This window comes from Cherax quadricarinatus, chromosome 21 (genome assembly GCF_038502225.1).
Source record: "Cherax quadricarinatus isolate ZL_2023a chromosome 21, ASM3850222v1, whole genome shotgun sequence".
NCBI classification, from domain to species: domain Eukaryota; kingdom Metazoa; phylum Arthropoda; class Malacostraca; order Decapoda; family Parastacidae; genus Cherax; species Cherax quadricarinatus.
In genome coordinates, this window is record NC_091312.1 from 40,846,794 (window position 1) to 40,871,274 (window position 24,481).

At 41.5% G+C, this 24,481-nt stretch overlaps 1 protein-coding gene across 1 annotated transcript; it reads right to left on the reverse strand.

The window, feature by feature from the left end:
• On the reverse strand, nucleotides 1-24,246 carry LOC128689045 (pancreas transcription factor 1 subunit alpha-like). The gene is made up of 4 exons (XM_053777109.2): nucleotides 23,040-24,246; nucleotides 17,540-17,728; nucleotides 12,420-12,570; nucleotides 1-711 (listed from the first exon to the last, which is right to left on the reverse strand). Exons 1-4 carry the CDS (start codon nucleotides 23,208-23,210, stop codon nucleotides 584-586), a joined length of 639 nt encoding a protein of 212 aa, XP_053633084.1. The 5' UTR covers nucleotides 23,211-24,246; the 3' UTR covers nucleotides 1-583.
• Nucleotides 24,247-24,481: the final 235 nt, after the last annotated feature.

The following is a 24,481-nucleotide window of genomic DNA, read 5'->3' on the forward strand; positions in this document are numbered from 1 at the left end:
TTCAGTAACTAGCTTTTTTTCCTCATTTTCCTTCTACCTTCAGAATTCTTCATTTTTCCAGATATTACCGTTTATTTTTATATTTAAAGAGGCTGACTGGGCAGAAACTATCAGCGGACGGAGGATCGAACTTACACCGCTCCTTGTAATGAATGACCCACACGGGTTTAACGCTTGATGAGATCCAAGACAATTTGTTTTTCCCCTTTATCGTCCTTCTTGGCTTTTCACTGTCTTTAATTTCGTCTTCCTCTGTCTTAAGTCTTCAGTTCTGTTCCCTTTCTTTATTTTACCCCTCTCTAATTTTCCCCTCTTTCAGTGTTTGTCGTTTCCTTCTGGCCCTCGTGCAGTAACAGCCTGGTTGATCAGGGCCTGATCCACCGGGAGGCCTGGTCAAGGACTGGGCTTCGAGGGTCGCTGACCCCTGGAACGATCTCTAGGTAGCAAGTACTCACTCACCTATTTGTGGTTGCAGGGGTCGATTCACAGCTCCTGTGTGTGTGAGAGAGAGAGGGAGAGAGAGGTAGGCGTGTTACCAAGGGCGTGTATAGGCGTGTCAGTTAGCGAGGGGTGAAGGGGCGTGTCAGTTAGCGAGGGCGTGTGTGGGCGTCCAGAGAGAGGTATTAACCCTGCCGTTGACAACCTCCTGCCGTTGCGACGTCCACGACAGCTCTGTGAAGGTGAGATGATCTCCTGTGTCGCCGCCTCCGTCTGTAGCAAGATAAAAGTCGTGTCTTAGCTTCTCTAGCAAGATAAAAGTAACAAATTAGCTTGTATAGCAATATGAACCACAAGTATAACCACAAGTTTAGCCCAGATTACTTGTAACTTTACTTGTGTATGTGACTGTAATATATATATATATATATATATATATATATATATATATATATATATATATATATATATATATATATATATATATATATATATATATATATATATATATATATATATATATATATATATATATATATATATATATATATATATATATATATATATATATATATATGCAAGGAATTCATTTCAACAATTTTTTAAAAAATTAAGTCGAATTTTTAACTTGTGGGACTTGATCAGTGCAGAAGAAAACTGTGAAACAAAAGATATATGATCAAGTCCCACAAGTTAAAAATTCGACTTAATTTTTTAAAAAATTGTTGAAATGAACAAGTTCTGCCCAAGTCTCTTTTACCCAATAGACTCCTTGACATGAGAGATCGTCCTTTTGATGATTTTATGAGAATTATTCTTCAGAAACATATTGAAATAACTAAAATACAGGAGAAGGAAGCATTCAAAATATTGAGAAACAAAAAATACTCTTTTAATCAGGCCATTCCATCAGAATGGAAACACAGTATGTTGGATCATTGCTATAATAAACTCAGAAGAATTTGTAATGAACCCAAGAACAAACTACAAAGAAAATTAGACATTTTAATTGAAAATAGTGATTGGACAAAGCATGCTAATAACAATTGTGTAATTAACTTATCAGATGAAATTTTAGACAAACATACAACTGCTGCTCTAGGTTTTGGCCTAAGTTTTGCAACTTCAAAAAAACTTAATAATGTTGAAATTGCAAAAGCCTTTTGTAACTTTGAAAAATTTTCTGATTTATCCTCTGATGAAATTAATATTAGTAAAGGAATGGTATATAACTCTATGTTAAAACCAAACATTCCCAATTGCCCTCAAAGATTCTTTAAGTCTTATGATACACTTAATAACAATAAAAATTTGCGCCTTACTAAAACAGACAAAATAAATGCAATAGTAATTATGAAAGAAAATAATTACCAAGAAAAAATGAATAATCTCTTAGATGATACTGAAACCTATTCTAAACTTAGGAAAAATCCCCTAGAAACCGTTAACAGCAATTTCAATAAAACAATAAAACTTCTACTGAAAGGCAAAGATGAATTAGTCAAACAATTTACTTCCACTAATCCATCTTTACCTTACATGTATGGACTAATAAAAACACACAAACCAGGGAATCCAGTCAGACCAATTATTAGTTCCATAGGATCAGTTTCATATAAATTATCCAAATGGCTTGTTGATATTTTGAGCCCTATTGTTGGCAGAATTTCTAACTTTAATGTTAAAAACAACATAGACTTGGTTGATAAATTAAGCTCCTTGACTGACTTAAATGATTTTAACATGGTTAGTTTTGATGTTACTTCCTTGTTTACGAAAGTTCCTGTTGATGATTTATTAAGTTTCTTATCTGAAGAACTCGTTAACTATGATTTACCATTGCCAGTTCCTACTATCATTAAACTTATTAAACTTTGCATTGTTGATGCAAAATTTGTATTTAATGATAAGTTTTACACTCAGAAGTTTGGTATGGCAATGGGAAATCCTCTTTCACCTGTTCTTAGTAACCTATACATGGAATTTTTTGAAACAAGGTTGCTTAACACAATCCTCCCTAATAGAGCTAAATGGTTCAGATATGTTGATGATATTTTGTGTCTTATGCCCAAAAATGTAGATATACACCATTTTCTTGGAAAATTAAATAGCTTAGCCCATTCTATAAACTTTACTGTTGAGTTTGAAGAAAATAACTCATTGCCTTTTCTAGATGTTTTAATTATTAAGGGTAATAATGAATTCAAATTTAAAATTTACAGAAAACCTACAAATAACTGTTCCTATGTCCACTATTATTCCTCGCATCAAGATAGAGTCAAACTGTCTGTTTTCTCATCAATGTTTTTGAGAGCTTTACGAATTTGTAGTCCTGAGTTCATAGATGAGGAAATATCCAAAATTTATGAAATAGGTAATGATTTAAAATACCCAAGAAATGTAATTGATAAATCTTTTAAAGTTGCTAGAAACACTTTTTATAATCCAAAAAGGGGCAACCAGCCTTATTCAACTAAAAGTATGTTGGTTCTCCCTTACCATGAAAACTTGGTTGATATGCCTTCTCTTCTTAAGACTTTTAATATTAAAGTTGTATTCAAAAATCTTGATACAGTAAAAGAACTTTTGATAAAGAATTCCCCCCAAAATGCTGATGGATGTGTCTATAAGATTCCTTGTAAAATTTGCGATAAAGTTTATTACGGTCAAACTGGTAAAAATCTCGAACTAAGATTAAAACAACATAAATATAGCATTAGAACTGGACAAGATTCCAATGCTCTATTTATTCATGTAAGAGATTTTAACCATCCAATTGATTTTCAAAAAGTTGAGAAAGTAGTATCAAGCAAGTCCATGGTCGACAGGAATATAATTGAATCTTGTTTCATAAAAAGCAGTTTTGACAATAATATGAATATTTCCTTTGGTTTATATAAATTAGATCCATTTATAATTAATAGAATTTGGGAAGAATTTAATAATACACTGGACAAATAATTTTTAAATTTTCTTGGGTAGAATAGCTTGGGGGTGAGTTGTGCAAAGGACCTATCCAAGTTGGCTCGCCGCGCGTCACGTGTTTAACCGTTGTGGGATCTGATAGTGAGGTGCTGGCCGGACCCCTTATATAGCTTCCTTGGATGCTTTACTTTCATAGTTCCTTGATAATGTGAGTAGTCACGAAAGCGCTTGGAATTTCTCTATTCTTTCAGATTGGTTATTTTGCATATTTTGAAATCACCTGTTCACTGTGATCATATATATATATATATATATATATATATATATATATATATATATATATATATATATATATATATATATATATATATGTCGTGCCGAATATGTAAAACTGGTCAATTAGCAAGAACTCATTTAAAATTGAGTCTTTTCTAAAATTTTCTCTTATACGTTTAAAGATATATTTTTTTCATTAATGTTAATGTAAAAAATTTTAATTTTGCTCCAAAAGGATCTTAGAAAACTTACCTAACCTTATTATAACAAGAACAATTTATTTTAGCCTAACCCAACTAAATATATTTTAAATACCTTTACAGAAATTTAGTACTAAAGAAACACAATCAAATATATTTTTTTCGTTAGGTTCAGAATGATTTTGGCGAAATTATTGCATACACAAATTTTCACTTGTCCTATATGGCAAGATGAGCGTTGCTATTTAAGCCAAGATCGCAAGTTCTGCCTATTCGGCACGACATATATATATATATATATATATATATATATATATATATATATATATATATATATATATATATATATATATATATATATATATATATATTTGCAAAACAACCACTGTGAAAGAATAGAGATATTCCAAGCGCTTTCGTGGCTACTCACATTATCAAGGAACAATGAAAGTAATGCATCAAAGGAAGGCATATAAAGGGTCTAACCCACACCTCACTATCACATTCCACAACAAAGCAACACCTGACGCGCTACTCATAAGAAAGGGAACACTGCAGCCGGCCGGTGGCCCAACTCGACAGGTCCCTCACACAACCCACCAACAACCGTTTCTACCCAAGAATTAAGCACTTTAAAATTTATTTGTCCAATGTATTATTAAATTCTTCCCAAATTCTATTAATTATAAATGGATCTAATTTATATAAACCAAAGGAAATATTCATATTATTGTCAAAACTGCTTTTTATGAAACAAGATTCAATTATATTCCTGTCGACCATGGACTTGCTTGATACTACTTTCTCAACTTTTTGAAAATCAATTGGATGGTTAAAATCTCTTACATGAATAAATAGAGCATTGGAATCTTGTCCAGTTCTAATGCTATATTTATGTTGTTTTAATCTTAGTTCGAGATTTTTACCAGTTTGACCGTAATAAACTTTATCGCAAATTTTACAAGGAATCTTATAGACACATCCATCAGCATTTTGGGGGGAATTCTTTATCAAAAGTTTTTTTTACTGTATCAAGATTTTTAAATACAACTTTGATATTAAAAGTCTTAAGAAGAGAAAGCATATCAACCAAGTTTTCATGGTAAGGGAGAACCAACATATTTTTAGTTGAATAAGGTTGGTTGTCCCTTTTTGGATTGTAAAAAGTATTTCTAGCAACTTTAAAAGATTTATCAATTACGTTTCTTGGATATTTCAAATCATTACCTATTTCATAAATTTTGGATATTTCCTCATCTATGAACTCTATATATACATATAACATCGTCTTACAGTGGTAAACATTATCAAATTAGATCTCAGGGGAATTACAGGCTTAGAAATTATCGCAAAATCATGACATAGTCAAGGAAAACTCACTGTAAAAGTCTGTCTCTCGAACCACTGATCTCAAATCAACTACATGAAAAAATAAACTGTTTGAAATTTCAGATGAGAGAAAAAAAAAGAGGAAGAACGGTAGTGTATATATATTTCTGTTCTTTCCTTCCTCTCCCCCCCCCCTCCACAAAAAAAACATATTTTCCACAAATATTTTTACAGTCCAAGTATGTGTACTTAATATATTATTGAGAAACATCGAGTTAGTGGCTGTTTTATACAAATTTAGTAGAGTTACAGTAACAAGTTGCCCAGCTGGTGAACAAGTTGCCCAGCTGGTGAACAAGTTGCCCAGCTGGTGAACAAGTTGCCCAGCTGGTGAACAAGTGCAATAATATCATCAAGTGTTTAGAAACAATAACAAACACTTACGAACAATGAGATACACACTGCATACACACAGGTTATAAGTATCAACAAACATACACACAGGTTATAAGTATCAACAAACATACACACAGGTTATAAGTATCACCAAACATACACACAGGTTATAAGTATCAACAAACATACACACAGGTTATAAGTATCAACAAACATACACACAGGTTATAAGTATCAACAAACATACACACAGGTTATAAGTATCAACAAACATACACACAGGTTATAAGTATCAACAAACATACACACAGGTTATAAGTATCAACAAACATACACACAGGTTATAAGTATCAACAAACATACACACAGGTTATAAGTATCAACAAACATACACACAGGTTATAAGTATCAACAAACATACACACAGGTTATAAGTATCAACAAACATACACACAGGTTATAAGTATCAACAAACATACACACAGGTTATAAGTATCAACAAACATACACACAGGTTATAAGTATCAACAAACATACACACAGGTTATAAGTATCAACAAACATACACACAGGTTATAAGTATCAACAAACATACACACAGGTTATAAGTATCAACAAACATACACACAGGTTATAAGTATCAACAAACATACACACAGGTTATAAGTATCAACAAACATACACACAGGTTATAAGTATCAACAAACATACACACAGGTTATAAGTATCAACAAACATACACACAGGTTATAAGTATCAACAAACATACACACAGGTTATAAGTATCAACAAACATACACACAGGTTATAAGTATCAACAAACATACACACAGGTTATAAGTATCAACAAACATACACACAGGTTATAAGTATCAACAAACATACACACAGGTTATAAGTATCAACAAACATACACACAGGTTATAAGTATCAACAAACATACACACAGGTTATAAGTATCAACAAACATACACACAGGTTATAAGTATCAACAAACATACACACAGGTTATAAGTATCAACAAACATACACACAGGTTATAAGTATCAACAAACATACACACAGGTTATAAGTATCAACAAACATACACACAGGTTATAAGTATCAACAAACATACACACAGGTTATAAGTATCAACAAACATACACACAGGTTATAAGTATCAACAAACATACACACAGGTTATAAGTATCAACAAACATACACACAGGTTATAAGTATCAACAAACATACACACAGGTTATAAGTATCAACAAACATACACACAGGTTATAAGTATCAACAAACATACACACAGGTTATAAGTATCAACAAACATACACACAGGTTATAAGTATCAACAAACATACACACAGGTTATAAGTATCAACAAACATACACACAGGTTATAAGTATCAACAAACATACACACAGGTTATAAGTATCAACAAACATACACACAGGTTATAAGTATCAACAAACATACACACAGGTTATAAGTATCAACAAACATACACACAGGTTATAAGTATCAACAAACATACACACAGGTTATAAGTATCAACAAACATACACACAGGTTATAAGTATCAACAAACATACACACAGGTTATAAGTATCAACAAACATACACACAGGTTATAAGTATCAACAAACATACACACAGGTTATAAGTATCAACAAACATACACACAGGTTATAAGTATCAACAAACATACACACAGGTTATAAGTATCAACAAACATACACACAGGTTATAAGTATCAACAAACATACACACAGGTTATAAGTATCAACAAACATACACACAGGTTATAAGTATCAACAAACAGCCAACACGATGACAAACATCAACAAACAAATACACGAATCACGAACAATTATCTAACACATCATACGGACACATAATATGTTAGATAACTGTTGATGCAGTAACAGCCTGGTTGATGAGTTCCTGATCCACCATGAGGCCTGGTCTCAGACTGAGCCGCGGGGGCATTGGCCCCCGAAACCCTCTCCAGGTAAACTCCAGGTAAATGACTGGAACTAGAAGTAACATAGAAAAAGGTGTGAGACAGCGTGAGAAGTTGCTTATCTACACATAAGTCAAAGACCAGACTAATTCCTATAGATGGAACAAGGGTCGTTACCTTTTTTTTTACCACCAGTCACTATCAACATTTAAACACTAACCATACACGTTGCATACAGCAGTATTGTATATTCTGACTTGTATAGATATAAGTAATTGTTTAATATATAGCAAGGAATTTTTCACCGATATTTATTCTTACACTAATTGGTAACTTTCATCCAGTTCCTAATTTATGTTTGTATAAATAACTCATCACGATTGTAACCAGATATAAACATGTAAATGATTCATTACTATTGTAGATTTTTTATAAATAACGAAAAAAGGCACAATACCATGACTGGAACGATACACAAATAACCAGCATATAGAAGAGAGGAGTTTACGACGACGTTTCGGTCCGAAACGTCGTCGTAAGCTCCTCTCTTCTATGTGCGGGTTATTTGTGTAGCTTGTTTAGTTATTAGAATTTTGGTCAGAGTCCTTGGAGCCATTATGTGCCTTTGTAATTTATTGACTACCACCCACAGGATGGGTATGAGGTGACTACCACCCACTGGATGGGTATGAAGTGACTACCACCCACAGGATGGGTATGAGGTGACTACCACCCACACGATGGGTATGAGGTGACTACCACCCACTGGATGGGTATGAGGTGACTACCACCCACAGGATGGGTATGAGGTGACTACCACCCACAGGATGGGTATGAGGTGACTACCACCCACAGGATGGGTATGAGGTGACTACCACCCACACGATGGGTATGAGGTGACTACCACCCACTGGATGGGTATGAGGTGACTACCACCCACAGGATGGGTATGAGGTGACTACCACCCACACGATGGGTATGAGGTGACTACCACCCACAGGATGGGTATGAGGTGACTACCACCCACAGGATGGGTATGAGGTGACTACCACCCACACGATGGGTATGAGGTGACTACCACCCACACGATGGGTATGAGGTGACTACCACCCACACGATGGGTATGAGGTGACTACCACCCACACGATGGGTATGAGGTGACTACCACCCACAGGATGGGTATGAGGTGACTACCACCCACACGATGGGTATGAGGTGACTACCACCCACAGGATGGGTATGAGGTGACTACCACCCACAGGATGGGTATGAGGTGACTACCACCCACAGGATGGGTATGAGGTGACTACCACCCACAGGATGGGTATGAGGTGACCACCACCCACAGGATGGATATGAGGTGACCACCACCCACAGGATGGGTATGAGGTGACTACCACCCACAGGATGGGTATGAGGTGACTACCACCCACACGATGGGTATGAGGTGACTACCACCCACAGGATGGGTATGAGGTGACTGCCACCCACAGGATGGGTATGAGGTGACTACCACCCACAGGATGGGTATGAGGTGACTACCACCCGCAGGATGAGTATGAGGTGACCACCACCCACAGGATGGGTATGAGGTGACTACCACCCACAGGATGGGTATGAGGTGACTACCACTCACAGGATGGGTATGAGGTGACTACCACCCACAGGATGGGTATGAGGTGACTACCACCCACAGGATGGGTATGAGGTGACTACCACCCACAGGATGGGTATGAGGTGACCACCACCCACAGGATGGATATGAGGTGACCACCACCCACAGGATGGGTATGAGGTGACTACCACCCACACGATGGGTATGAGGTGACTACCACCCACTGGATGGGTATGAGGTGACTACCACCCACAGGATGGGTATGAGGTGACTACCACCCACACGATGGGTATGAGGTGACTACCACCCACAGGATGGGTATGAGGTGACTACCACCCACAGGATGGGTATGAGGTGACTACCACCCACACGATGGGTATGAGGTGACTACCACCCACACGATGGGTATGAGGTGACTACCACCCACACGATGGGTATGAGGTGACTACCACCCACACGATGGGTATGAGGTGACTACCACCCACAGGATGGGTATGAGGTGACTACCACCCACACGATGGGTATGAGGTGACTACCACCCACAGGATGGGTATGAGGTGACTACCACCCACAGGATGGGTATGAGGTGACTACCACCCACAGGATGGGTATGAGGTGACTACCACCCACAGGATGGGTATGAGGTGACCACCACCCACAGGATGGATATGAGGTGACCACCACCCACAGGATGGGTATGAGGTGACTACCACCCACAGGATGGGTATGAGGTGACTACCACCCACACGATGGGTATGAGGTGACTACCACCCACAGGATGGGTATGAGGTGACTGCCACCCCAGGATGGGTATGAGGTGACTACCACCCACAGGATGGGTATGAGGTGACTACCACCCGCAGGATGAGTATGAGGTGACCACCACCCACAGGATGGGTATGAGGTGACTACCACCCACAGGATGGGTATGAGGTGACTACCACTCACAGGATGGGTATGAGGTGACTACCACCCACAGGATGGGTATGAGGTGACTACCACCCACAGGATGGGTATGAGGTGACTACCACCCACAGGATGGGTATGAGGTGACCACCACCCACAGGATGGATATGAGGTGACCACCACCCACAGGATGGGTATGAGGTGACTACCACCCACAGGATGGGTATGAGGTGACTACCACCCACACGATGGGTATGAGGTGACTACCACCCACAGGATGTGTATGAGGTGACTGCCACCCACAGGATGGGTATGAGGTGACTACCACCCACAGGATGGGTATGAGGTGACTACCACCCGCAGGATGGGTATGAGGTGACCACCACCCACAGGATGGGTATGAGGTGACTACCACCCACAGGATGGGTATGAGGTGACTACCACCCACAGGATGGGTATGAGGTGACTACCACCCACAGGATGGGTATGAGGTGACTACCACCCACAGGATGGGTATGAAGTGACTACCACCCACAGGATGGGTATGAGGTGACTACCACCCACAGGATGGGTATGAGGTGACTACCACCCACAGGATGGGTATGAGGTGACTACCACCCACACGATGGGTATGAGGTGACTACCACCCACACGATGGGTATGAGGTGACTACCACCCACAGGATGGGTATGAGGTGACTACAACCCACAGGATGGGTATGAGGTGACTACCACCCACACGATGGGTATGAGGTGACTACCACCCACACGATGGGTATGAGGTGGCTACCACCCACAGGATGGGCATGAGTTGACTACCACCCACAGGATGGGTATGAGGTGACTACCACCCACAGGATGGGTATGAGGTGGCTACCATCCACAGGATGGGTATGAGGTGACTACCACCCACAGGATGGGTATGAGGTGATTACCACCCACAGGATGGGTATGAGGTGACTACCACCCACAGGATGGGTATGAGGTGACTACCACCCACAGGATGGGTATGAGGTGGCTACCACCCACAGGATGGGTATGAGGTGATTACCACCCACAGGATGGGTATGAGGTGATTACCACCCACAGGATGGGTATGAGGTGACTACCACCCACAGGATGGGTATGAGGTGACTACCACCCACAGGATGGGTATGAGGTGACTACCACCCACACGATGGGTTTGAGGTGACTACCACCCACACGATGGGTATGAGGTGACTACCACCCACAGGATGGGTATGAGGTGACTACCACCCACACGATGGGTATGAGGTGACTACCACCCACAGGATGGGTATGAGGTGACTACCACCCACAGGATGGGTATGAGGTGACTACCACCCACAGGATGGGTATGAGGTAACTACCACCCACAGGATGGGTATGAGGTAACTACCACCCACAGGATGGGCATGAGGTGACTACCACCCACAGGATGGGTATGAGGTAACTACCACCCACAGGATGGGCATGAGGTGACTACCACCCACAGGATGGGTATGAGGTGACTACCACCCACAGGATGGCTATGAGATGACTACCACCCACAGGATGGGTATGAAGTGACTACCACCCACAGGATGGGTATGAAGTGAATAACACCCACAGGATGGGTATGAGGTGACTACCACCCACAGGATGGGTATGAGGTGACTACCACCCACAGGATGGGTATGAAGTGACTACCACCCACAGGATGGGTATGAAGTGACTACCACCCACAGGATGGGTATGAAGTGACTACCACCCACAGGATGGGTATGAAGTGACTACCACCCACAGGATGGGTATGAGGTGACTACCACCCACAGGATGGGTATGAGGTGACTACCACCCACAGGATGGGTATGAGGTGACTACCACCCACAGGATGGGTATGAAGTGACTACCACCCACAGGATGGGTATGAGGTAACTACCACCCACAGGATGGGCATGAAGTGACTACCACCCACAGGATGGGTATCAGGATGGCTATGAGTTGAATACCATCCACAGGATGGGTATGGGATACATAACAAAGATATTAAAAATATCATGCTAACTCGTGCTGTGTATTTCTCCCGCTTCTGTAGTCTCTGTGTTAATCTGCCAGAGATCTGCCCCTCGCACTCTCGCCACAGCCTCCCCTGCTCCGGCTCGTAGGCTTATTCATCTTTGCAAACAGCAGCAAACACATAACTGACTTTTTTTTTAGAAAACAGACAGTAGAAACAACAAATAACTACCACCATACTTAATATAAACATTAACAACAGAATTAAGCTGCTACCACTAACAATCGTCAACATAACGTTATTACTATATTAGCATACTGCATTAACATACTACCACTACTACAAACAAACATCAACAACAACGAAATACAACACAAAACTTACAAGGATCAACACTACTTTTGACCAAGATCTTGTTGTTGGTGTTGCTGTTGTTGTTGTTGTTGGCAGATTGTTGGGTCTGTAAGGCAGGGTTCGTCTCCACCATGTCGGACAGGAAGGTAATATACCCGATGGCCAGTCTCAAGGTGTCCACCTTTGGAAGGCGAACAAGGGACAAGCGTGTTAAAAATAGTATAAAATACCGATAAGTTGATGAATAAGACATGTCCAGCAGTTGGGTGTCTTTATTGTTGAAACGAATCGCCTGTGTGGTAGGCCTCATCAGTCAAATAGAGGAGTAGTGAGGAGGTAAAGATGATATAATCAGTCCATCAACCATGGAGAAATAGTTTGGGGTTGTCAGTCGCTCAGCTCCACGTAGCTGAAGTTAAGGAACTGACTACCTTAAACTATTTCTCGAAGCCTGATGGACTGATTACATCTTTACCTCGCCACTACTCCAGCTGCCTACAATACATTCTCGTCTGTATTCGACTGATGAAGCCTGCCATGCAAGCGAAACGTGTCAACAGTAAATATACTCAGCTGGATGTACATGTATCGTACCATCAAGGAATATGCACTTGAGAAGGACCTTCCTATAAGGTATACAAACTGGATCACTTCAGACTTAGAAAGGATATAGAAACAGCAATAGTTTGACAAGTAGAGTCGTTAATTAGTGGAACAAACTGCAAAGTACAATCACTGAAATTATTAACTTTGAGTAGCTTTAAAGAAAAGTTATGATGCTTAGGTGTCAGCCTAGTTATGATGCTTAGGTGTCAGCCTAGTTATGATGCTTAGGTATCAACCTAGTTATGATGCTTAGGTGTCAGCCTAGTTATGATGCTTAGGTGTCAGCCTAGTTATGATGCTTAGGTGTCAACCTAGTTATGATGCTTAGGTGTCAGCCTAGTTATGATGCTTAGGTGTCAGCCTAGTTATGATGCTTAGGTGTTAGCCTAGTTATGATGCTTAGGTGTCAGCCTAGTTATGATGCTTAGGTGTCAGCCTAGTTTATGATGCTTAGGTGTCAACCTAGTTATGATGCTTAGGTGTCAGCCTAGTTATGATGCTTAGGTGTCAGCCTAGTTATGATGCTTAGGTGTCCACCTAGTTATGATGCTTAGGTGTCAGCCTAGTTATGATGCTTAGGTGTCAGCCTAGTTTATGATGCTTAGGTGTCAACCTAGTTATGATGCTTAGGTGTCAGCCTAGTTTATGATGCTTAGGTGTCAGCCTAGTTATGATGCTTAGGTGTCAGCCTAGTTATGATGCTTAGGTGTCAACTAGTTATGATGCTTAGGTGTCAGCCTAGTTTATGATGCTTAGGTGTCAGCCTAGTTTATGATGCTTAGGTGTCAGCCTAGTTTATGATGCTTAGGTGTCAGCCTAGTTTATGATGCTTAGGTGTCAACCTAGTTATGATGCTTAGGTGTCGGTCTAGTTATGATGCTTAGGTGTCAACCTAGTTATGATGCTTAGGTGTCAGCCTAGTTATGATGCTTAGGTGTCAGCCTAGTTATGATGCTTAGGTGTCAGCCTAGTTATGATGCTTAGGTGTCAGCCTAGTTATGATGCTTAGGTGTCAACCTAGTTATGATGCTTAGGTGTCAACCTAGTTATGATGCTTAGGTGTCAGCCTAGTTATGATGCTTAGGTGTCAGCCTAGTTATGATGCTTAGGTGTCAACCTAGTTATGATGCTTAGGTGTCAGCCTAGTTATGATGCTTAGGTGTCAACCTAGTTATGATGCTTAGGTGTCAGCCTAGTTATGATGCTTAGGTGTCAACCTAGTTATGATGCTTAGGTGTCAACCTAGTTATGATGCTTAGGTGTCAACCTAGTTATGATGCTTAGGTGTCAGCCTAGTTATGATGCTTAGGTGTCAACCTAGTTATGATGCTTAGGTGTCAGCTTAGTTATGATGCTTAGGTGTCAACCTAGTTATGATGCTTAGGTGTCAACCTAGTTATGATGCTTAGGTGTCAACCTAGTTATGATGCTTAGTTGTCAACCTAGTTATGATGCTTAGGTGTCAGCCTAGTTATGATGCTTAGGTGTCAACCTAGTTATGATGCTTAGGTGTCAACCTAGTTATGATGCTTAGGTGTCAACCTAGTTATGATGCTTAGGTGTCAACCTAGTTATGATGCTTAGGTGTCAACCTAGTTATGATGCTTAGGTGTCAACCTAGTTATGATGCTTAGGTGTCAGCCTAGTTATGATGCTTAGGTGTCAACCTAGTTATGATGCTTAGGTGTCAACCTAGTTATGATGCTTAGGTGTCAACCTAGTTATGATGCTTAGGTGTCAACCTAGTTATGATGCTTAGGTGTCAGCTTAGTTATGATGCTTAGGTGTCAACCTAGTTATGATGCTTAGGTGTCAACCTAGTCATGATGCTTAGGTGGCAACCTAGTTATGATGCTTAGATGTCAGCCTAGTTTATGATGCTTAGGTGTCAGCCTAGTTATGATGCTTAGGTGTCAGCCTAGTTTATGATGCTTAGGTGTCAGCCTAGTTATGATGCTTAGGTGTCAGCCTAGTTTATGATGCTTAGGTGTCAACCTAGTTATGATGCTTAGGTGTCAGCCTAGTTATGATGCTTAAGTGTCAGCCTAGTTATGATGCTTAGGTGTCAGCCTAGTTTATGATGCTTAGGTGACAACCTAGTTATGATGCTTAGGTGTCAGGCTAGTTATGATGCCTAGGTGTCAGCCTAGTTATGATGCTTAGGTGTCAGCCTAGTTATGATGCTTAGGTGTCAACCTAGTTATGATGCTTAGGTGTCAGCCTGGTTATGATGCTTAGGTGTCAGCCTAGTTTATGATGCTTAGGTGTCAGCCTAGTTATGATGCTTAGGTGTCAACCTAGTTATGATGCTTAGGTGTCAGGCTAGTTATGATGTTTAGGTGTCAGCCTAGTTATGATGCTTAGGTGTCAGCCTAGTTATGATGCTTAGGTGTCAGCCTAGTTATGATGCTTAGGTGTCAACCTAGTTATGATGCTTAGGTGTCAGCCTAGTTATGATGCTTAGGCGTCAGCCTAGTTTATGATGCTTAGGTGTCAGCCTAGTTATGATGCTTAGGTGTCAACCTAGTTATGATGCTTAGGTGTCAGCCTAGTTTATGATGCTTAGGTGTCAGCCTAGTTTATGATGCTTAGGTGTCAGCCTAGTTTATGATGCTTAGGTGTCAGCCTAGTTTATGATGCTTAGGTGTCAGCCTAGTTATGATGCTTAGGTGTCGGTCTAGTTATGATGCTTAGGTGTCAACCTAGTTATGATGCTTAGGTGTCAGCCTAGTTATGATGCTTAGGTGTCAGCCTAGTTATGATGCTTAGGTGTCAGCCTAGTTATGATTCTTAGGTGTCAGCCTAGTTATGATGCTTAGGTGTCAGCCTAGTTATGATGCTTAGGTGTCAGGCTAGTTATGATGCTTAGGTGTCAGCCTAGTTATGATGCTTAGGTGTCAGCCTAGTTATGATGCTTAGGTGTCAGCCTAGTTATGATGCTTAGGTGTCAACCTAGTTATGATGCTTAGGTGTCAGCCTAGTTATGATGCTTAGGTGTCAGCCTAGTTTATGATGCTTAGGTGTCAGCCTAGTTATGATGCTTAGGTGTCAACCTAGTTATGATGCTTAGGTGTCAACCTAGTTATGATGCTTAGGTGTCAGCGTAGTTTATGATGCTTAGGTGTCAGCCTAGTTATGATGCTTAGGTGTCGGTCTAGTTATGATGCTTAGGTGTCAACCTAGTTATGATGCTTAGGTGTCAGCCTAGTTATGATGCTTAGGTGTCAGCCTAGTTATGATGCTTAGGTGTCAGCCTAGTTATGATTCTTAGGTGTCAGCCTAGTTATGATGCTTAGGTGTCAGCCTAGTTATAATGCTTAGGTGTCAACCTAGTTATGATGCTTAGGTGTCAGCCTAGTTTATGATGCTTAGGTGTCAGCCTAGTTTATGATGCTTAGGTGTCAGCCTAGTTTATGATGCTTAGGTGTCAGCCTAGTTTATGATGCTTAGGTGTCAGCCTAGTTTATGATGCTTAGGTGTCAGCCTAGTTTATGATGCTTAGGTGTCAGCCTAGTTTATGATGCTTAGGTGTCAGCCTAGTTTATGATGCTTAGGTGTCAGCCTAGTTATGATGCTTAGGTGTCAGCCTAGTTATGATGCTTATGTGTCAACCTAGTTATGATGCTTAGGTGTCAGCCTAGTTATGATGCTTAGGTGTCAGCCTAGTTATGATGCTTAGGTGTCAGCCTAGTTATGATGCTTAGGTGTCGGTCTAGTTATGATGCTTAGGTGTCAGCCTAGTTATGATGCTTAGGTGTCGGTCTAGTTATGATGCATAGTCTTAGGTGTCAGGCTAGTCAGGATGCTTTGGTATCAAGCTAGTCAGGATGCTTGGGTTTCAGGCTAGTTAAGATGCTAGTTAAGAGTCCTGGGTGTCACGCTAGTTAGATCTTTGTGTCTGCTATAGAGCTCCTCTATTTTTCTTTTGCATTCTTGGGGAACACAGGAAATGACATATGGGTGATACGTAGAATCGGTACTTATCACCTACTAGTCTCATATAGACTAGTAGGATGGAGTCCATCTGCCTAGAAAGATGTACCTGGATGTTAGCCGATTGGTATGGGGTCGCATCCTGGGGACAAACGTATCCTAATTTGCCAGAAATACTCTGCCTGGCCAGGAGTTTTGTATGTAGCATCATGGTCTTGATGTGAGCTATGGTCTGTAGAAGTTGTATCTTGTACTTGTAGAAATAAAGACTATTATTATCATTATTATAACTACACTCTAGCTACTTGTAATTTTGAACAGATTGGTGTTACGCTAATTTAGCAGAGTGAGAGAGAGAGAGAGAGAGAGAGAGAGAGAGAGAGAGAGAGAGAGAGAGAGAGAGAGAGAGAGAGAGAGAGAGAGAGAGAGAGAGAGAGAGAGAGAGAGAGAGAGAAAGAGAGAGAGAGAGAGAGAGAGAGAGAGAGAGACAGAAAGACATACAGAGACAGAGAGAGACAGAGAGACAGAGACAGATACAAAGACAGAGTGAGAAAGAGAGACAGAGAGAGACAGATACAAAGACAGAGGGAGACAGAGAGAGAGAGACTCACTTTAGAGAGACGCTTCTCATAAGGCATGGTGGGTATATGGGCTCTCAGACCCTCAAAGGCATCATTAATGGACGCCATGCGTCGCCGCTCGCGCATGTTGGCTGCCTGCCGCTGGCGCACTTGCGCCAGAGGACACATGCGCCTCCGCCGACGGCTCTCCCGGACGCTGGAGGCCAACAGGGAGTCCTCCTGTAGGGGTGAAAGTCTTTGAAAAATCCTGCTGTTGACGAACCTTAAAGAATTTTTTCACCTGGATAACTGAAGTGATGAGCCGTGAGGCTGTGTGAAGGTAGGCCGCAATAGGCCTAGAGGCGCTGCGCTTTGGTATCTATGGCTTGGCCTTTTTTCTGAAGCCGTGTCTGAGAGATTACCGAATTATACTTATTATTATATTAATAATAATAATAATAATAATAATAATAATTATATTATTGTTATTATTATTATTAGCATTATTACAATAATCATTATAAAATTAATTATTATAAATATAATAATAACTATTATAATGATTATTACAGTACTTTTATTTTTATTATTATTGATATCATAATTATAATTGTATTATGTATTAAATTATCTTAAAATATTAGTGCTGAAACCATAGAATTATACAACGCTTTGGGAATAGTGGATAATCAGGTTTGATCCAAGGAAAGAGGAGTGGATCTCCAGTTCCTTGCATCAAGAGCATCCAGGTGTCGGACACTGCATAACATAGACAGATGTCAGACACACAGTGAAGACATCGGGGGTCACAGTGACCTTCATTGTAAGGTACAAGGTGACCTACAATACAGGTACTAGGGTGACCTACGACACATTTACAAGGTTACTTACAACACAGGAACAATGGTGACCTACAACACAGGTACAAGGGTGACCTACAATACAGGTACTATTGTGACCTACGACACAGGTACAAGGTTACTTGCAACACAGGAACAAGGGTGAACTACAACACAGGTACAAGGGTGACCTACAACACAGGCACTAGGGTGACCTACGACACAATTACAAGGTTACTTACAACACAGGAACAATGGTGACCTACAACACAGGTACAAGGGTGACCTACAACACAGGCACTAGGGTGACCTACGACACAGGTACAAGGTTACTTACAACACAGGAACAAGGGTGATCTACAACACAGGTACAAGGGTGACCTACAACACAGGTACAAGGGTGACCTACAAAACAGGTACAAGGTTACTTACAACACAGGTACGATGTGACCTACAACATAGGTACAAGGGTGACCTACAAGACAGGTACTAGGCGACCTACAACACAGGTACAAGGGTAACCTACAACACAGGTACCTACGACACAGGTACAAGGTTACAACACATCAACAAGGGTGACCTATAACACAGGTACAAGGGTGACATACAACACATTTACTAGGGTGACCTACGACACAGATAAGGTTACTTGCAACACAGGTACAAGGGTAACCTACAACACAGGTACAAGGGTGATCTACAAAACAAGTACAAGTTTACTTACAACACAGGTACAAATGTGACCTACAACACAGGTACAAGGTTACTTACAACACAGGAACAAGGGTGACCTACAACACAGGTACAAGGGTGATCTACAACACAGGTACTAGGGTGACCTACGACACAGGTACAAAGTTACTTACAACACAGGGACAAGGGTGACCTACAACATAGGTACAAGGGTGACCTACAGCACAGGTACAAGGGTGACCTACAAAACAGGTACAAGGTTACTTTCAACACAGGTACAAATGTGACCTACAACACAGGTCCAAAGTGACCTACAACACAGGAACAAGGGTGACCTACAACACAGGCGCAAGGGTGACCTATAACACAAGTACAAGGGTGACCTACAAAACAGGTACAAGGTTACTTACAACGCAGGCACAAGGGTGACCTATAACACAAGTACAAAGGTGACCTACAACACAGGTGCAAGGTGACTTACAACACAGGAACAAGGGTGACCTACAACACAGGTACAAGGGTAACATACAACACAGGTACAAAGGTGACCTACAACACAGGTACAAGAGTGACCTACAAAACAGGTACAAGGTTACTTACAACACAGGCACAAAGGTGACCTACAACACAGGTGCAAGGTGACTTACAACACAGGAACAAGGGTGACCTAAAACATAGGTACAAGGTTACTTACAACACAGGTACAGAGGTGACCTACAACACAGGTACAAAGTTACAACACACGTACAAAGGTGACCTACAACACAGGTACACGGGTGACCTACAACACAAGTACAAAGTTACTTACAACACAGGTACAGAGGTGACCTACAACACAGGTACAAAGTTACAACACACGTACAAAGGTGACCTACAACACAGGTACACGGGTGACCTACAACACAGGTACAAGGGAGACCTACAGCACAGGTACAAAATGAGCTACAACACAGGTACAAGGTGAGCTGCAACACAGGTAAAATATGACCTACAACATAGGTACAAGGTAAACTACATCACAGGCACAAGGTGACCTACAACACTGGTACAAAGTGAGCTACAACACAGGTACAAAAGTTACCTACAACATAGGTATGAGGTGACCTACAACACAGGTACAATGTGACCTACAACATAGGTACAAGGTGACCTACAAGACAGTTACTAGGCGACCTACAAAACAGGTACAAAGTGAGCTACAACACAGGTTCAAGGAAACATACAACACAGGTACAAGATGACCTACAACACAGGTACAAGGTTACTTAAAAAACAGGTACAAGAGTGACCTACAACACAGGTACAAAATGAGGTACAACACAGGTACAAGGTGATCTGCAGCACAGGTAAAATGTGACCTACAACACAAGTACAAGGTAACCTACATTACACGTACAAGGTGACCTACAACACTGGTACAAAGTGAGCTACAACACATTTACAAAGTTACCTACAACATAGGTATAAGGTGACCAACAACACAGGTGCAATGTGACCTTCAACACAGGTACAAGGTGACCTACAACACAGGTACAAGGCGACCTACAGCAGAAATACAAGGTAACCTACAAGACAAGTACTAGGTGACCTACAACACAGGCACTAGGGTGACCTACAACACAGGTACAAAGTGACTTACAACAAAGGTACAAGCTGACCTACAACACAAGTACAAGGTGACCTACAACTCAAGTACAAGGTGACTTACAGCATAAGTACAGGGTAACCTACAAGACAAGTACAAGGTGACCTACAACACAATTACTAGGGTGACCTACAACACAATTACAAAATGATCTACAACACAAGTGCAAGGTGACCTACAATACAATCAGGTGGCATACAACACAGGTACAAGGTGACCTACAACACAAGTGCAAGGTGACCTACATCAAAGATACAAGGTGACCTACACCACAAGTACAAGGCGATCTACAACACAGATACTAGAGAGAGCTACAACACAAGTATAAGGTGACCTACGACACAAGTACAAGGCGAGCCACAACTCAAGTATAAGGTGACCTACAACACAGGTACAAGATGGCCTACAACACAGGCACAAGGTGACCTATAACACAGATACAAGGTGACCTACAACACAAGTACAAGGTGACCTACAACACAAGTACAAGATGGCCTAAAACGCAGGTACTAGGGTTAATTGCAACACAGGTTCACTGTGACCTACAACACAATTACAAGGTGACCTACAGCACAGGTACAAGGGTGATCTACAGCACAGGTAAAAGGGTGACCTACAACACAAGTACAAGGTGCCCTACAACAGAGGTACAAGGTGACCTTCAACACAGGCACTAGGGTAACCTACAGAAGTACAAGGTGACCTACAACACAGGTACAAACTCAGGTACAGGGGTGACCTACAACGCAAGTAGAAGCTGACCTACAACACAGGTACAAGGTGACCTACAACACAAATGCAAGGTGACCTACAACAAAGGTACAAGGTGACCTACACCACAGGTACAAGGTGACCTTCAACACAGATACTAGAATGAGCTACAACACAAGTACAAGATGACCTACGACACAGGTACAAGGTGATCCACAACTCAAGTACAAGGTGACTTACAACACTGGTACAGGATGACCTACAACAAAGGTACAAGGTGACCTACAACACAGGTACAAGGTGACCTACAACACAAGCACAAGATGACCTACAACACAGGTACTGGGGTGAATTACAACACAGGTTCAAGGTGACCTACAACACAGGTACAAAGGTGACCTACAGCACAGGTACACGGGTGACCTACAACACAAGTACAAGGTGCCCTACAACACAGGTACAAGGTGACCTTTAACACAGGCACTAGGGTGACCTAAAGAAGTACAAGGTGATCTTCAACACAGGTACAAACACAGGTACAGGGGTGACCTACAACACAAGTACAAGGTGATCTTCAGCACACGTACTAGGGTGAAATACAACACAGGTACTAGGGTTAGCTACAACACAAGTACAATGTGATCTACAACACAGGTACTTGGGTGACCTACAGCACAGGTACTAGGTGACCTACAAAACCAGTACTAGGTGACCTACAAAACAAGTACAAGGTGACGTACAACACAGGTACAAGATGACCTACAACACAGGTACAAGGTTACCTACAACACAGGTACAAGGCGAGCTACAGCAGAAATACAAGGTAACCTACAAGACAGGTACTAGGTGACCTACAACACAGGTACTAAGGTGACCTACAACATAGGTGCTAGGGTGAATTACAACACAGGTTCAAGGTTACCTACAACACTGGTACTAAGGTGACCAACACGGGCACAAAGCTACAATTTATAGTGTAAACCGCCGTTACCAGTGTTTTTAGTAGAAAGATAATTTAACACTGTTAGGATGGTATCTCCATATTGTATGATGTGTCTTACCTGCGTGAAGAAAGTGTCAGATATCAAGTAATATTTATAAAGATATATCTACGAAATCAGGGAACGAGTAGGGCTTCAACCCATGGCAAGTGTATCTTAAGACTCACAGGCCAGTGCGTTCACCACTGGGCCAGCTGGCTCTAATAAGATCCACAGCCACGCTGTTGTGGGATTCTTCTGTAAAAATCTATATTTGTGGTCACAGTGGTGGCCCATGCTAACCTCACTGTGTTGTATAGAAATATACTTAGTTGGATGCTTCTTATTAGAGCCAGCTGGCCCTGTGGCTTACACACTGGCCTGGAGTTGTACGACTCAATCGTTGTGGGTTCGACCCCCCACCCGTTCCCTGATTTGTTTGTAGTCTTGTTATTACGATCTCGTGATAACTATGCCTAGTGGGGTCTGATTAAGGCCCAGTGTCACCTTTGTAAGCCACTTCCTCTGCACTGCGGCTCACAGAATAAGCTTGGCTGTACAGTAAACTAGCCGCTGGAGCGGCACAAAGCAAAGGTGTTTGGAGGACTGGTCTGGGACCAGGTAGAATGACGGGGTGCGGTGGTCCTTGGAACTATGCACGGGTTATGGTGTGGTAAACCCACCTGTGGAGACTTGTGTGATGCTGTCCAGGGCAGCCAGGAGTCTGCAGCGTCGCAGGAGGAAGCTGGAGAGGAGGAGGAGGAGGCGGCGGCAGCATCCCACTCCAGGTAGCACGGGGAAGACATCCATTGACGGTTCATAACCTCGATGTTTATATTCTCAAGCCCGTACATGGTTGTTGTTGTTGTTGTTGTGGTTGTTGTGGTGGCGGTGGTTGTTGTGGTGGTAGTTGTTGTGGCGGTGGTGGTGGTGGTGACTCTTGTGAGAGTGGTTGTTGTTGTTGTTGTTGTTGTGGTGACACTTGTGAGGGTGGTTCTTCTGGTGGTAACACCTGTGAAAGTGGTTCTTCTGGTGGTGATAACACCTGGTGGTTGTGTTGGTAGCACCTGTGAGGGTGGTTGTTATGATGGTGGTAGCACCTGAAAGTGTGGTTGTGGTGGTGGTGGCAGTAGTTACACAAGTGAAGTGAACAAGGCAGAGGCCACCAGGAACGTGGTCAAGGCCGACAACAACAACAGTAATTCTAATTGTTACAATCTTGCAAATATTGGGTCCTAGACTACTATAAATTCCAATAGCTGTTGTAGATTTCCCAGACCGTGAATTTCCATGGGTTGTGTGTCTTCGATGGTGACAGAACTTAGTTCACTTCATGATCCTTTGTAAGTCAAATTATGTTACGTAGTTTTTTTACATTATAAATGATCTTCGTGAGTCTTGGTTAATCTCTAACTCAGCCAAGTAGTTATAAGTTGAGTTTCCATTCATCGTTTTGTTCTTCACTGTATTAAACGAGAGTTCATCGTGTTAACTCGTTATTCGTTTACACCGATAACTGGTTTTGACGTTATGTAGAGAGAGCAGGATAGTACCTAGCGTGGCAGCAAGACAGTTCCCTCTACACAAACACTGCTACATCTCAGTTCTCATAGTGTGTTCAACTTGACTATCATCACTCGCCACTGCGTCTTGTGTGTGGAGGGTTGTGACCCAGCACCCGCAGTAAGGAGGGTCACACGAATAACATTACTGCATCAACACAGTATGCTGGCAACCCGCCATGATCTTCACTCCGTCAGCGAGAACTCGCTAGGATACCTTGATCTGTTCAGAGAGTGTGTGATCCAGCGTGTAACACTGCAGACGTGTGGTAATGGCGGCAGTCAGAGGCTGGTGGTGACACACTGCTACTCCCACTCCTCGCCGTGATAATACAACACTGTTGTAGGCACCACGTGCTTTAGCCTTTGGTTTATCAATAACACACCGGACGTGCCAGATGTGCGATAGTACGCTAGTCAGAAATATCCTAGTTTTAAGAAACGCAGCTTTCAATTGCTTTTAATTAATTTTATACTAAGATTTACCATCGTTTTATAATGAAAATACGCCATACTTATGATAAACCACACTTAAAATAGATTGTGTAAGTAATATTCTCATA

Excerpts from the sequence above, each read along its gene's own strand:
- LOC128689045 (XM_053777109.2), bottom strand. The coding sequence starts at position 23,210 with ATGTACGGGCTTGAGAATATAAACATCGAGGTTATGAACCGTCAATGG. Across the intron at positions 17,729-23,039 it reads CATCACACAAGTCTCCACAG|GAGGACTCCCTGTTGGCCTC; the intron begins GTGGGTTTACCA and ends TCACCCCTACAG. Across the intron at positions 12,571-17,539 it reads ATGAGAAGCGTCTCTCTAAA|GTGGACACCTTGAGACTGGC; the intron begins GTGAGTCTCTCT and ends CGCCTTCCAAAG.